Consider the following 15,369-nt stretch of genomic DNA (forward strand, 5'->3'; position numbering starts at 1 on the left):
TTAAGAATCTAAAAATGATCCTTTTAAAAAAATTTGGTATCCTTCACATGAATTCTCATATACATAATTGAACAGCAGAATGGTGTATTTTTCATAACACATATTTAAGATTTAAATCTTAAGGAAACTCAAAAAAGTACAACAGCAAAATGATACAGTATGTAAAAAAAGAATTCATGTGCAAAACATCTGGTTTTACCACAAACTCGCTTAAACATCTATCACAAGGCTTCCTACTAAGTGCTAAGAAATCAAGTTATTAAAAGTCATACTCCTCTTATTTCACTGATTTCTGTTCTTACTTTTATAATTTCCTATCATATGTTTAAATCGCTATTCTTTCTTCTATCTTCCTCATATAAAGTACTAAAAAATTTGACTTCAAGCTTTCTTGAATGGTTATATATACGTTAAAATCTTAAAATTTCCTTCTAAACAACTGTATCAATCGAATTTTACTGAGTTGTATCATCATCATTATACTTTTAAAAATATTTCCCATTTCCATTTTTTCTTTGATGTTTGAGTTGAGTGGTACTAATTAATTTAGTCATATGAGGTTCTTTTTATTTTAAATTCTGTAGCTTATTTTTATCTTACATCTACTGATTTTTCATCTTTTAAATGTATCATCAGCAGTAAACTGAACAATAAACCAAATTTAAAGTCTAATGCCAGCATTTGTGATAGAATTTCAATATTCTTCTCCTCAAAGTGAAATTCACATGAATAAAATGTACTAAAGCCCTTAATCCAAAAAAAAAAAATCATACTCATTTAATATGGTTAGCAAATTCTAAGATGTGTAAGTTACAACATGTAAGCAGACCTTTTTCATGAGGTTACCACACAAATGTAACCAAATCACGTATCTTACTAATTATCTTTTATATCTATCAACCAAGTTCTGCTTTGAATTCCAAATTTAAAAAAAAAAGAACACAATGCATATTTAGCTATAACCTGCAGGATACATATCCTTGTCTCAAAACTTAAAATGATTCAAATTAAAAAGCAATGCTTTAGATTTTCATCAGCATTTTCCACATTTTCTCAGGAAAACATGATATATAACTGATAGGCTGCTATAGATTATTCTGCAATATATATTTACATTTACAAATAAAAGTATTTAATCTCAACAAAAAATAATTCAACACTGTAATGACCTCTTTTTCTGAAAATTCCACATTTACATCATTCTTCTGAACATTCTTGATCATAAGTGTAATGATTACTTGAGATTCTGTTTGATACCAGTCATACCTATTAAAAAAGAAAAAGAAAACTTAGAACTAATTTTCTTCAAGTTGTTGCTTCTTTGTTTTGTCAAGATAAAAACAATAATCTGATGAACAACAAGAGCTCCACCTTGAGGAACAAAATAGTAGAGCAGCTGCTGATTCTCAGAAACAATCTGATGTAACTAATTTCACGATACGTACTAACGGAAGACAAAAGGCAGATGATGCCCCAAACCCCTCCAGTGGATTTAAATACTTACATGATTTTCTAGGTTCTGACCTATCTCTAACACTGCTGTGCTTAAGCTGACATTAAAGATAAAATCTGAGGGAGGATATATATAGCTCAGTGGTAGAGTGTATGTTTAACATGCATGCTTAAGGTCCTGGTTTCAATTCCCAGCACCATTGGAAAAAAAAAACCCCAACCAATCAATCAATAAACCCAGTTAACCCCCCCAAAAAAGATTTTAAAAAAAGAAAAAAAATTTTTAAAAGATAAAATTTATTCTCAACAGGTTAACAGTTCCAATACACCATCAGTAGCTTTACACTCTCATTTCAACCTAATGCTGAGAAGTAAAACTTCTATCCCTATTTTACAAATGAAAACAGTGTAAGCTTAGAAGGGCGAAGCAATCGGCAAGTCAGGAGCAGGTGTTATTACACTTCCCTGACCCAACACTCCAGGATCTCTTTATTGAAACTGGGGGGTAAACAGCCCTGCGCACAGGGAGCAGAAGTAAGTGAGCAAAAATTAAAATAACTGAACTCATTCTGCCAGACACAACATTGAATAGCGTCTTCTTTCAGTCTCAAAGTATGTGGAAAGATTAGTGTGGCTAGATATTCTAATTATGTGTATCTTTCCCTCTAAAAGCTCTAAAAATGTAGGAATCCTCACTTTCAAATTAGACCAGATTATAAACCCCATGACAGCAGATCTATGTATCTATACTGCCACTATTACATTGCCAGGACTAAACACAGTGCCTGATACATGGAATGCTTATTAAATCAATGTTGGATTATTTTATGCTCCAAACACCCTAATTATTATTTAAGTTTATGTGTTCTATCCCTGCCACCAAACTAAAGTAGCTAGTTACTTGGAGAGTTATCCTGTATCTCCCCAGGAAGAACATGAATAAATTGTTTTAACATTTCCAAGCCACTTTAGGTAATTATGTCAAAAGCATCTCATCTTTAAAAGTCTCACAGTTTCCCTTTGAAATTCAGTGAGGATGCAAAGTTCAAGATCAATGACTTTTCTTTCTGTTATAGTCCCAGGAATACAATGGCTAATGAACAACTAAAAATAAAATCAAATACTTTGCTAGATACTTATTCATGATTGTAACTGCTGCCCTCAGCAAGTGACTTTCAACTCATGCAGAATTATTCTATGAAAAATTTACTCCAACTATAAAAGGCAGGTAGACTTACAATTCTATCAAGTTTACTACTGATTTATTTACCTATGTACTAACAACAACTTAAATGGAAAAGGCTTTCCTTAATACATGGAAAGGTGACACAATATGGAAAAAGGTGAAACAAGTTTTAAGATGGCAAGTGATTAATTTTAACCTTAATATGATCTCTAATCCAAATCAGTAAATGGCCTTATAATTAGTTTTTCAAGGCTATAACATTTTTTTAAAAGCTAAGAAATACTTAAATCACAAGTAAGGACCTGCTTACTATTAAATGACAAGGTTTTTTCCCTTGAGGCATATTTACTAGGCATAATGAAAAAGAAACACTTACTTGATTTTTGACTGATGTGTCCTCTGGGAAGAAGACTGATTTTGACAAGTTGAAATAGAAAGATTTTTACAAGTTAGTTTAGTAACTATATGTTAAAAATGCATGCAGTATTAATTTACCCAGTGCTATGGTTACTTTGATATGAAATAACTACATGAAAACTTTCTACAAAGCATGGCATCCGTAATTGTTAAATAATATGTATCTTCACAAAAATTAGAATAGTCAGCATTTAAAATTTTTTGAGTTTCAATTTTAAAAAGATTTTTCTTTTAAAACAAAAGCATAAAAACACAGAAAATTTCCTGAAGATATGACTGGAAAAGGTTACACATAAAATGTTCAGTTTCAAGATTCTGTAACTCTCTAAACCGAAAATAACTAACATTTAAAAAACCGTTTTTAAGAATGCAGTATAACCGTTAACAATGGCATCAGACAGACTGCTCTGGAACAACATACAAGGGAATATTTCCGTGGTGCCTTCCTGATACAACTCTCTTACTCTGCTTATGGCCTCTCTGCAACAAACATTGCCCACTGCCCGATGAGAAAACGAAGTGACTCTCAACCAATCCATGCTTCTCCAAACTACAGGTGTGCCAGTTAAGACTATAAATCTAAAGAATTTGCCCTGGGTCACTGGTGGACTCTAAGATACCCCTAAATGAAAGGAAAGAGACGGCATTTTGAGGAAAAATAGAAGTAAAACTGCCCTAGAGAGATAACGAACTGAGAAAAGGCTCATTCTGAGTCCTGTCTCAAATATATTCAGTAATAATATAATTAAGTTAAAACAAAGGATAAAAACTTTGGACTTACCACTTCGGACTGTGATCCTATTAAAAACATAAAAAGGAAACATTTTCAGATAACAGTATATGTACAGGCAAAGCTATACACATGATTTCTATGGCACAAACATACTGATTAAACAAACCAATTCTCCATACACACCTATTAAGAGAAAGTAGTTTAACTCTGCAACCTGGAGTCACTTTAGACACCTTAGTAATTTCTTACCAGTAATACCATTGTAAAACAAATCCACCCAAAACTCCCTTTCAACATACCAACTAGGCAAAAATCAAAACACCTTTGGAAATCTCAATCTAAGGGAACATGCATTACTTAAATTATAAGGTATGAAGTTCAAAACAAATTATTTTAAATCAAAAAAATGTCAAATACTACTTCTTTTTAAATGGAAAGACCATGGGAAACTTACATACTTACCTTCCTGAGCTTCCTGACACCTTTTAATCCAGACAACGAAATCAGCATCTGCACCTAGAAAGAACAGACTGTAACGTCCCTCAACCGCACAACCTAACATATTCACTCAACAAATAATTACTGAATACCTACTGTGTTCCAAACATTGTTTTAGGCACTGGGAATTCAGCAGTGAATTAGACAGACAAAAATATCTGTCCTAACAGATCTTATAGCAATCCTAATGTTACAGCTATTAATATTATTAGGTTTACTACTTAGTCGTTCATTCTGAAGCATTCTGATTTTTTAAAAATCAATTTTAACCACAGTCAATCTTACTGGTTCCTAGATACAGATAGTCTACATTTTCCCTCACTCCTCTACTTTTAAAAGGGCTTCCTCTGGCACAACAAAATCAGACCTGAATCAGACTCCCAGTACGCCATCAGCTAGGGTGGGGTTGAGGCCTGGTAACCAGCAACTGGGTTGAGGCCCAGAAGCCACCTGCCTGCTCTCCAATGAGCAACCCATCCTGCCTACTATTTTCCCAGCGGCTTTACTTGTTACCATGCCTTTCAACACCAATATCAAGAAGCATCTTTACACTTTGCAGAATTTTGTCGTATCTCCAAGTTTGAAAACATACAGATGGTGAACTATGTATTTACAGATAGCAATGTAAACATGTACATAAGCAAACTACTCATTTCTGAAGACTCAAAACATTGACAATTACCTACATAGTAAAAAGGTCTAATACAACGCTAAGAAAAATGATTAAAAGTTATCTAAATAAAAGTTTACTAATTCAAGCTAACTGCAGGTAACATTATTTTTTAAAAAAAGTATAGAAATTTAGACTTTCTTAAAATGAAATTTTCTAATTCATTAATTTACAAACAAAACTCAATTATATAGGCCTTGATACACACATTCATTCTAATGGAGAACAATTACATCAAAATCTTAAACCAAGCTTCCTATTATACAAAGGGGAAAAAAAAAGTAATATTCTGAATTATAAATTTTTAACCCTGTCAAAATGGAAGCTGAACAGTTTAATATAAGTTTCTCCTGGAATTAAAAAACAAATCTGACTTTAAACTAAATATCCTCATCAGCAATTTTACCAAAGAGCAGACACCCCTCTTCTGAGGCTACCTCTGAAACAATTCTAGGATAAAAGTCAATGGCATTATAATAAAATATTACTCAAGGAAGGAATTTAGGCAGGGAACTTTCTGCTGCTCTAAAAAGATAAGAAAAAGGGCTCAGAAATCTAAAGATAAAATGACTCATGTCTCATCAGGGTTTTTAAATATGTATGTATCAAGGCTCTCGATAACTGGACTCTTTAGAATTTGCATGAAGTATAGACATGCTGGCTTAGAAACTGAATAGCCACATAACTTACATACCACACTTGGGATAACCAAGTCTGAGAATAACTCCTATGGCCTAGATCTCTTCTTTCCTAATTTGTAGGTTCCATTTGCAAAGCTGGGTTTGTCACCCTTTCTCAAGTAGGCATACAGCAGAAAAGCAAATATTCAAAGTAGGATATATTTTAAAATACAGTCATACAATACTTTTGGTATGAGGGCTTCTCAACCTCAGCACTACTGACATTTTGGACCAGACACTTCCTTGTTGTGGGGGACGGTCCTGTGCACTGCAAGCATCCCTGGCCTCTACTCACTAGATGTCAGTAGTACATCCCCCCTCTCCCCACCAATCATGATCATCCAAAATCTCTGCAGACACTGCCAAATGTCCCCCATGGAGCAAAAGCATTCCCACTGCTTTAGAGAACTGTGGTAACATTCTATCATAAAATGAAGATAAAATGATTATGTAGTCTATAATTACCAAAGAGATTACTTACAACCTTTTAGTATTTTGCAGATTTTTTGATACTCAGCTCTTACAATTTCTATATCCTGCACAGAGACATCCATACTGCTGTGATAATTTTCATGTTTCTCTCAAAAAGACACTAGAAACTCACAATACTCTCAAAGCTCCATGTTTCTTCTATACCCTATCATACTTTACCCAGACTTACACTTCATGTCCCAATAAAAATCTGTGTTGTAAGCAATCTGAATAATAACTTAAACAGACTTCTGAATGTAAGAGCAAGTTAAACTCTCACTTGTCCATTAGAAAAAAATAAAGCCAGCCTAAGTACTTGGAGCACACTAAGTATTACACAGTTTTTTGCTTCTAACGATAAAGTTTAAATGCTAAGGAAAGGCCAATTTAATCAATTTTTAAGTAAACTCAAATTGTGCAATCAATACAAAATGTTATTAAGAGGAGGAAAAAAAGGTGTTGAGTTTCTGTAATTAACTTGAGATTATGCTAACAAAATTCAGCTATGATACTTAAGACATACAAATATAATAGATTAGTTTACTAACAGATAACTCCAGTACTTACCATCTAATTTCTGTCCTTCTGTAAAAGTTTCTAGAGCAACAGCATAGTTTTTTTCATGGTATTCACATATCCTGCATGAGCATATTAAAAACAAATACCACACACACACATGAGATCATGTAAAATTGCCTTCTTTCTAAATAAAAAAAAAAACCTAGTACTCTCTACTGTTGCAAAAAAGAATTTAAGTATATGTTAATAAGCCGAGAGAGTCTCTACAGATGTTTAACTGTAACATCTAGTATAATTCCCATTAAAATCCCACTTTGGAACTCATTTCAGAAGGAATTTCTTGATTTTAATTGTATATATTTGCTTTTTTCAAAATAGTTATACTATGGAATTAAACTTCTGACTTAAAGCATAAACTCACACTTATCAACAAAAACAAGCTGGGATATAAAATACACAGATACAGAGTCTTCATGGCATTAAATGTAGCCTGCCCAGCTTGGTTGAGGAATACATGTTCTCTAGTCAGTTCAATACAGTTCATTGTTTCAATTCCAAACGATGAAACAAAAAAGGGACCGGAAATGCATCAGTTTCATCTATACCTTGCAGTCACTTTAATCATCACTGCTTTAAACATACTAAGTATATACCTCCTATCACACACTGTAGTTAGTACAGAAGTCTAAAATGTATTAAAATGGAATTTTATCTCAGCTACAAAATGTACCAAAATAGAATTTACTATTTATATAAAGCTGACAATTAATTCACTCAACAAACTAAACACCTACTATCCACAGTCCAGACCCAACAAGAGCAGTTACTGCATACCCCTTTCTCAGCATAGCAGTGGAACTATTTGGATTAAGTTCAAGAGATTTCTTTGCATCAGCAACAGCATCTGTATATGAAAAAAAAAGTGTTTTTTAGTCAGTTACTTATGGATTCCAACAAGTATTACACACAAAATTTGAGTCAATCTTAGATTAAGCTTCCAAGCTGGTGAAATGGACAAATGATTTTAAATTAAGAAAATCTATACAACTGAATTAAACATTACCTTCATACCTTCCTAATGACATAGTATTTAGCTTCCTTCTTAAAGCTCTTCAGACAACAAATAAAGCTCTGCATCACAAAGTTCATCTTTTCTCATTAACATCATTTATGTAATTTGACTCAAGGTATTTAATTTTTCCCTGTTCAGATTACCTATCCAGAATAATTTAAATTACAGAAGTAATACAGAAATACATTCTTTTTGTAAAAAAAAAAAATACAAACAAGGGAATTCTTTTAAATACTCTCTAAAACAGTAAATGTGATGCTATTCTTTGTCAACATATCCAACAACCATGAACTAAATCTGTATAAATTCTACACCCACTGAAAAAAGGACACCCATAAAATTTAAATGGGTGATGCTCAACATGATGTTTGTCACATTTCAGCTACTTTACCTTGTATGAAAGACCAAGTTAAAAATCCTGGAAGATGATCTCTATTTTATTCAATTCATTGTATCTTGAGCAAAATTTGTAAATAACTTAGAAGTAGAGACAATATACTTTGTAAGAAAAGTTACCAGGGTAATTCCCAAGAAGAATGTGACAATAAGCTCTTTGACAGTAATACTGCGCATCATCTGGTTTCTGTTCCAAAGCCTTAGTCAGCTCCTACAAATACAAACATGCCGAGTGTCAGTAAATACTACTTAAAAGCCATTGAATTCTAATTAAACATGATTTTAAATCAAATAACCTAGTATCATAAGCTATTTGGAAGATCTAACAGGGAAACAAGCTTGGAGCTTTTCTTTCCAAGATGATCAATATCCCCCCCTTCTCCTCCCTTCTCCCCTCAAAAGCCCACAATCTAATGTAATATTTATGTAAAGTACTTAGCAGTTCCTGGCCTATAGCAGAAACTCAATAAATGGTAATCATCATCACCTCATTTATTCTGAAGTTTAGTTGAAATATTATACACTAACCATCACTGATTTTTCTCCTTCTAATTTGGAGAAGGTTCAAAGATCATGCAGAATTTGAGGTGCCTAGAAAATGTGAAGCTGTCCAATTAAAATAAAAAAACAACTGGAAGTTAAATTTAGAGCTCAGGGAGGTTAATGGAACCAATAAATACATAATCAAGCTTACATGGCCCTCTCCTCTCCTCCATCAATGGCCTAAGAATCTACAACATTCTGTCAAAAGCCAGATACAATAGCTCAGAGTTAACAAGTGTCAACTGATCAAGAGTTAACAGAGAGATCAAAACTTCTGCCACTCTAGGCAGTCACAGTATGTAAGTGGTAGCTAGAAAAATAATGATGCAAGAAGAGAGAGCACGATTAGTGAGGCTAAGGACAAATGCAGGCTAACAGGAAGACTTTGATTTCTACCCACTGCCCACACACGCTAAGGATTTGGTAGTTTTCTTAACAGGTAAAATTACTTCAATAGTCACATGTGTGTCATTGACTTCACTTGAATCTCATAGTGTGGTTCTCACAAAGCAATACTATACACTTAGTAATCATATGCCTAAAATCCAATATACTTAAAATCCAAACCACTTTTTACCATCTTCTGCCCTGTCACCAAGATCTAATGAAAATCAGATGGCAGAGATGGATTCAAGTACAGGTCTGTCAGACTCCAAATCGAATTTTAACTGCTACACTGCCTCGTTGTAAAATTTCTTTACTCCAAGTTTCTTTCACACACCACCTAATATTTGTATTAATACAATGGTATCTAATATTTTGAAATTCCCAAGCTAAAAAAACCATCTTGCACTAAACTTTCAATTTTGAAAACATGATAGCTTCTTACGTATACTCAAATATATCTTAAAACCAAATTTCCAGTATCTCCTCAGTAAAAACAGGTATATTATGGGTCAAAAAGGCTGTTATAGATTATAATATTATCTTGATCATCAATTAAAAAAGTATTTTTAAACACATATTATGGAACAAACATAGGCCAGACACTGGCGGTTCAAAGATGAATAGAATATTCCTTAAAGACTCAGGAATAAACTTCGGAATTTCAAACAACCAACTTGCAAATAACCTTTAAAAACACAAACCAACTGCTGATTAAGGAGAACCGTTATGGTGATTCAGTTAAATAAACTAAGCAACTGACTTATTAGGCTGCTAATAAAAAGTTACCCAAAAACCACTCAAAACAAACTGACACATCAACTTGTAAGTCATGAATAGAACAAAATAATGAATTTATTTTGAATGAAGAATATACAACATAATAAAAAAAAAAAGGGAAGTTAATTATTTGTGGCTGTCTTGACTACATCTGACTTGTGGTATGTTTTCAGCATTCTACTGTTTCTGGGACAACAGATGCTGGCCGCTAGAGGACAAAGGGACTAAAGGGAAGTATCTCAAAAGGCAAGGACTTCAGTGCCAACATTTGAATCATAGCAGAAAAAAGCTATTTACTGCAAACTTACACAAAACATATCCAAAGATATAGTACTTCTCACATAAAATGAGTTGTGTTACAGTCAAGCAATTTATAGTTCTCAGAAGTCAAGAAACCTGATGAACTGTAAACTATAATTGCACTGAAATCTTTACCAAGACAATCGTAAAGGAAGTACCCTGATAACACAGAACAAAAGGGGGGAAACTCCTTTTTAAGGCATTAAAATCATTTAAGACTTGGATTTTAGAACATTAGTTTCCAAATTTTTTTTAAGTTTTAGGCTCTTTTAAAATGCTTCCTAAAAATGGTAACTTGTTAAGATTAAAAGCAAAAGCAGACCGCTCAGGCTGACCTAATGTTTGAAGGCCTTTAGATCTGGGTATCTCAACCTGACTCCACTTTCCATTTTCCTCTAGCCACAGCTAATCCCCAGTCATGGGTAAGTAAGAATATCAAGCTGTCTCCCTTCCTGAACTACCAAGCACTGCCAGAGAAAAACCACATAACCATGCAGAACTGGTACGTTTTATGCTAACCAGCTCCACTCTCAACAAAGCTATCCATGGCCAACTACTTCAAAGTCAGCTCCCAAACCTTTAATTATATTCTACACTCCCAATCCTCCTCCAGAAGATGACCTTGATGCCTTGGACCCAGAGATTTGTCACTTCTAAACTCTAAACCTTGAGTAAGTTAATCTCTTTAGCTTCAGCCTCCCTGTTAGTAAAATACACCTCAGTTGTTCCAAGAATTATCGTAGGAGTGATTTAACACATCTGAGTGCCTGCCACATCCCAGGGACTACACTGAGAACATGGTGATAAACAGATACACAAAACCCCTGCTCTCTTGAAGCTTACAGTGGGGCCCAATTCAGACAGGGTAGTCAGAGAAGACAGCTTCCTTGAAAAGGTGACACTTCACATGAAATCTAAAGTGATGAACACTTCCAAGTAAAACAAGAGATAGGTCAACAGATAGTACATTTTAGGCAAAAGTCCAAAGGCCCTGCACCAGGATTGAGCTCGACATGTCTCAGTAACAGAAAGAGAGCCAGTATGGCTAGAATCTAGAAAGCAAAGAATCTACAAGATGCCTACCTCAGGGGCCTCACCCTTGTACCTTACATTACTTATCTGCATAATGACCCTTCAAGTGGTCCTAGTTAGTCCCATTTTTCAGACAGGAAACCTGATTCAGAAGAATGATACTAGGAACTTACACAACTGTCCTGAAACCAGGACATGGACCTAAGCAGTCTGATTTCAGAGCCCATGCTCTTAACCACCACTCATACTGGGCCTCAAAAGACTCTCATAATCCACATGAATGTTTTCTCTCTCTACTACATTAAGACTTCCTCTCTAAAGTTTTTATGACTTCCCCCATTAGTCTCTACTCTGCTGTGTTCTTTAGTGTACTTTATACACCATTCCACTACAGTATTTGTATTTTAATGATCTGTTGACTTGTCTGTCTCTTCTCTAGACTGCAAACTCCCTCACTGCAGTGTTTTACCTCTGGATCGCTAGCTCCCAGTACAGATTTGCCATTAATGTACATCGTTTAATGAATGAAAGATGTAATCAACTTGATATCGACATTTTCTCTTTATTCCTAGTTGGAATATAGAGACTTATATAAAAGACTTACATAAAAATGTGACATTTTAACTGATGTAATACCAAGTGACCTCAATTTCAAAACAGCTACTATAAAACCAACCCCTGGGAAAACCTAGGGGGAAACAGACACTTCTCAAGATTCTGGCACTACTCATTATTACCAATTATTTAGTAATTAACATTTACCTGTTTACCTCTGTGAGAAAGTCGTCTCAAATTTTAAAAAGAACACTTCCTCTTAATATAGGCTCGTCCTTATTATGATCATTCTCCTCACTCCCAGTCTTTGATTCAGGTCTACAGCAGGCCTTGAGAATCTGCATTTCTAACAAATTTCCAGGTGCTGCTGCTACAGTTGGTCTGGGCATCACACTTCTAAAAACCACTGTCCTAAAGCACTAGACTAAGAGTCAGGAAACACATGTCCTGAGGCCCCTATTCTGCCTCTAACTGGCTGTATACATCTCTATGACAAATCATTTGGATTTCTTTGGGTCTGTTTTTCTATTCTGTAAAATAGAAGGGTAAGAAGTACTGGTCTGGTGGGGAAAGGTATAGCTCAAGTGGTAGAGTGCATGCTTGGCATGCATGAGGTCCTGGGTTCAATCACCAGTACCTCCTCTAAAAATAAATAATAAACCTAATCACCCCACCCTCCCCCCCACCAAAAGAAGTACTGGTCTACAGGAGTCATATGTACTATTAGAAAATCTGGGGTGGGGCCTAAGAATTCACATTTTTAATGAGTTCTGAAGTGATGCTGATGCTGCTGGTCCAAGAGCCACACTTAAAGGACGAGTACACTAAAACTAACCACACGCCTACACTGTGCAATTCCACACCTAGAAAGAAAAACAAATGCACTCCCAAAAGAAAGAAAATGCACATGTTCACCAATATACATATACGAGAAAATTCACAGTGATTTTATTGATACTAGCTAACAATTGGAAATATCCCAAATGTCCACTGTTAGAACAGATACATTGTGCTATATTTACACAGTGGAATACTACACAGCAATGAAAAAGAATTATCACTTCACACAATTTATGGATGTATTTCACATAATGTTTAAAGCACGACAGTCTATGTGAGTATCTAGTGTATGATACTGTTTATATAAAGTCCAAGAACAAACAAAACTAACTGATGTACTGATGGAGTTCAGAACAGGATTATCTGGTGGGTAAGGGGAATACTGACTAGGAAGAAGCCTGAGAAAGCCTTGAGGATGGAAGTATTCCATATTTTAATGGGTGTTATATATACATGTAAAACTTAAAGTTCATCAGCTGCGGACTTGTGTTACACATCACACTTCAATAAATAATTATAAAAGCAAAATGAGATGTAAAGTGAAATCAAATGCATTACATTAACATCCTTTAAAAGCAACTATTATGTGAACTGGATTTCCAAAGGAGGCATAGGGCTTAAGAGAACCATGACTAACGTACATTCTGAAAATTAACAGCTATCTAGCTGACACAAGGAATTGTGGAGAAAAATTCTCAGCGCATCCTGTAACATTATTCTAATACTGATTCCCAAAAGCATCACTAGGAAACACTACAGCACAACTGAGTAATCAACCACTTAATCTGAAGGCCTTCATATCCAGACCCAAAAAACATACTCCATCCTGAAAGGCCCTAAGGGACCTAGGCCCTGGTCTCCCCCCATCTCATCTTTTACTCCTCTTTCACCCCACTCTAGCCAAATGGGCTTTCTTGCTGCTCCTCGTGTAGGTCGACTTCATTTCTACCTCAGATCTTGATCCTAGCTCCTCTTCCTGCATGAAATCAACTTTCCTCAGAGCTTCCGAGCTCATTCCCTCATGCCTCTACTCAAATGTCACCTCCTCCAAGAGACTCTACTGACCATGTAGCAGATTTCTTTCAGAAGTCACAGCTAGGAAAAAGGTTCTCTTGCTCTGAATTGCTAACCTTACCTGTGTTAGATTATAACAACGAAACAAGGCTCCTCTTTTTTATGCTTTAAAGCAAGAAACCCCTGGCTAAATTTTTTGATCCGCTGCATCATGGATTCTTAGTTTGGGCTCTTTTTATTACTTAATTATTTTTGCTTTCCTTTATAGATTTACAGCCTTTCACTGCACACAAAGTAACTTGTAAGTAAGCTGAATAGAAAAATAAGAATTTAACCCATAGCAATCAGTGCCTTGCACACAGCAACTCCCAGGAAATTGTTTTGAGCCATAAACAAATGAATAATGAATGGTGACAGGACATCTGGAAATTTTCAGGCACACACGGGAAAAGGTTTTTGTCCCAATAGTGTGAGTTCACACTGGCATTCAGCACAGAGCCTGGCACATAAAAATGGCAAGGATGGTTGTCAAAAGAAAAACCAAATTAACAAACATCAAGCCTAGATTTCACTTTTTGTTCTAGCCACAAACGCCATTTAAAACAAACAAAACCAACCAACCCTTTCAGGCCAACTATGAATGTCATCTATATCCTCGAGAGAGGTTTTACTACGGAGTTGCAAAGATGCAGGAACGGTCTAGGAGTGTGAGGGGGCAAGAACAGGGGTCTGGCCTAACGGGGCCGCCGTGGGACAGAGCAAAGGAGAGGCGGAAGCTGTCAATATTAGGGCTGAGACACAGGAAAAGCAGCAGCCCGGGTCCTAAGACAGCCTGGGAAGAGGCGGGGTCGGCCTGAAGCCGCGGCGGCCGCCTTCCCCAAAGGAGAGTGAAGGAGGCTGGACGGGCTTGCTCACCTCTAACGCCGCCTGGGGGTCCTCGTCGATCAGAGCATCTGAGAAGCTCCGGAAAAACCTGCCGGGGAAACAACGACTTCAGCAGAGCTCACTAACCCAGGAAAGTGGGGGGCGGGGGCAGATACAAATAAATACCAAAGAGAAAGGGAAAACACGCACCTCTGGGCTGTCGCAGGTCCCGCTGCAGCCGCCGCCATCCCTAATAGTCACTGCTACCGCTGCTGGAGCTGCTCCTTCCGAGGTTACTAGCTCTGCCGCCGCCCAAGAGGGAAACTTCTGGAGAAACACCAACCGAGCTTTCGTCCTAAGTAGCCAACGAGCAGCTACGCAGCGTGCAGCGGGGGGAGGGGAAGCGAAGCGCGGGCGCGGGGCGGGCCGGGACCGTGGAGGACACAGTCTCCCGGCCCGCCCCCTGGCCCTTGACCGGCGCTCGCAGGCCCCGCCCCCCGCAGCCATGGTTACGGAGGCCGCGGCGGTTCATGCTCGCCCTCCCCCTGTGCGCGTCTGCGCTTCAGGAGTGATAGCTCGAAAGGACCTTGGTACCGTCCTGTTACCCTCAGGAACGTGTGGCGTTTGGGGACATTTGTATGTCTGTTAATGACACAAGGCACATCGAGCTCCAGTTTCCCTACGGCTCTCATCATGGGTCCCGGAGGCAGCCAAGCCTTTCGTGGCCCGTGCCGTCATTCGCGGCTACATGTTCTTTTCCGGAAGCCATTTCCGGATGGCGCGTCGATGCCGGGATCTTGGTGCTGGGAAACCTAAGGGTCTCAGACTCACCGGAAGTCGTTCTGTCTTTGCAGAGACTACAGTGGAGGAACACTTTTGGTTCCGGTGCGGCTATTCTGTTCCGTTCTCCAGAACTCCCCAGGCCCAGGCTTTCTTCCTAGTTGGCTTCACAGACTGAGAGGA

The 15,369-nt window shown here is 36.9% G+C and overlaps 1 protein-coding gene across 1 annotated transcript in view; it reads right to left on the minus strand.

Moving 5' to 3' along the window:
* Window positions 1-14,866, minus strand: part of SUGT1 (SGT1 homolog, MIS12 kinetochore complex assembly cochaperone) — a 37,646-nt gene extending 22,780 nt beyond the window's left edge. The window contains exons 1-9 of the mRNA XM_032496035.1: window positions 14,617-14,866; window positions 14,458-14,515; window positions 8,215-8,305; window positions 7,461-7,530; window positions 6,675-6,745; window positions 4,251-4,304; window positions 3,837-3,853; window positions 3,015-3,049; window positions 1,170-1,266 (exon numbers count right to left, since the gene is read on the minus strand). Coding sequence (XP_032351926.1) covers window positions 1,170-1,266; window positions 3,015-3,049; window positions 3,837-3,853; window positions 4,251-4,304; window positions 6,675-6,745; window positions 7,461-7,530; window positions 8,215-8,305; window positions 14,458-14,515; window positions 14,617-14,654 — 531 coding nt within the window. The 5' untranslated portion in view covers window positions 14,655-14,866. The remainder of the gene's footprint in view (window positions 1-1,169; window positions 1,267-3,014; window positions 3,050-3,836; window positions 3,854-4,250; window positions 4,305-6,674; window positions 6,746-7,460; window positions 7,531-8,214; window positions 8,306-14,457; window positions 14,516-14,616) is intronic.
* Window positions 14,867-15,369: the final 503 nt, after the last annotated feature.

This window comes from Camelus ferus, chromosome 14 (assembly GCF_009834535.1).
Source record: "Camelus ferus isolate YT-003-E chromosome 14, BCGSAC_Cfer_1.0, whole genome shotgun sequence".
Taxonomy (NCBI): Eukaryota; Metazoa; Chordata; class Mammalia; order Artiodactyla; family Camelidae; genus Camelus; species Camelus ferus.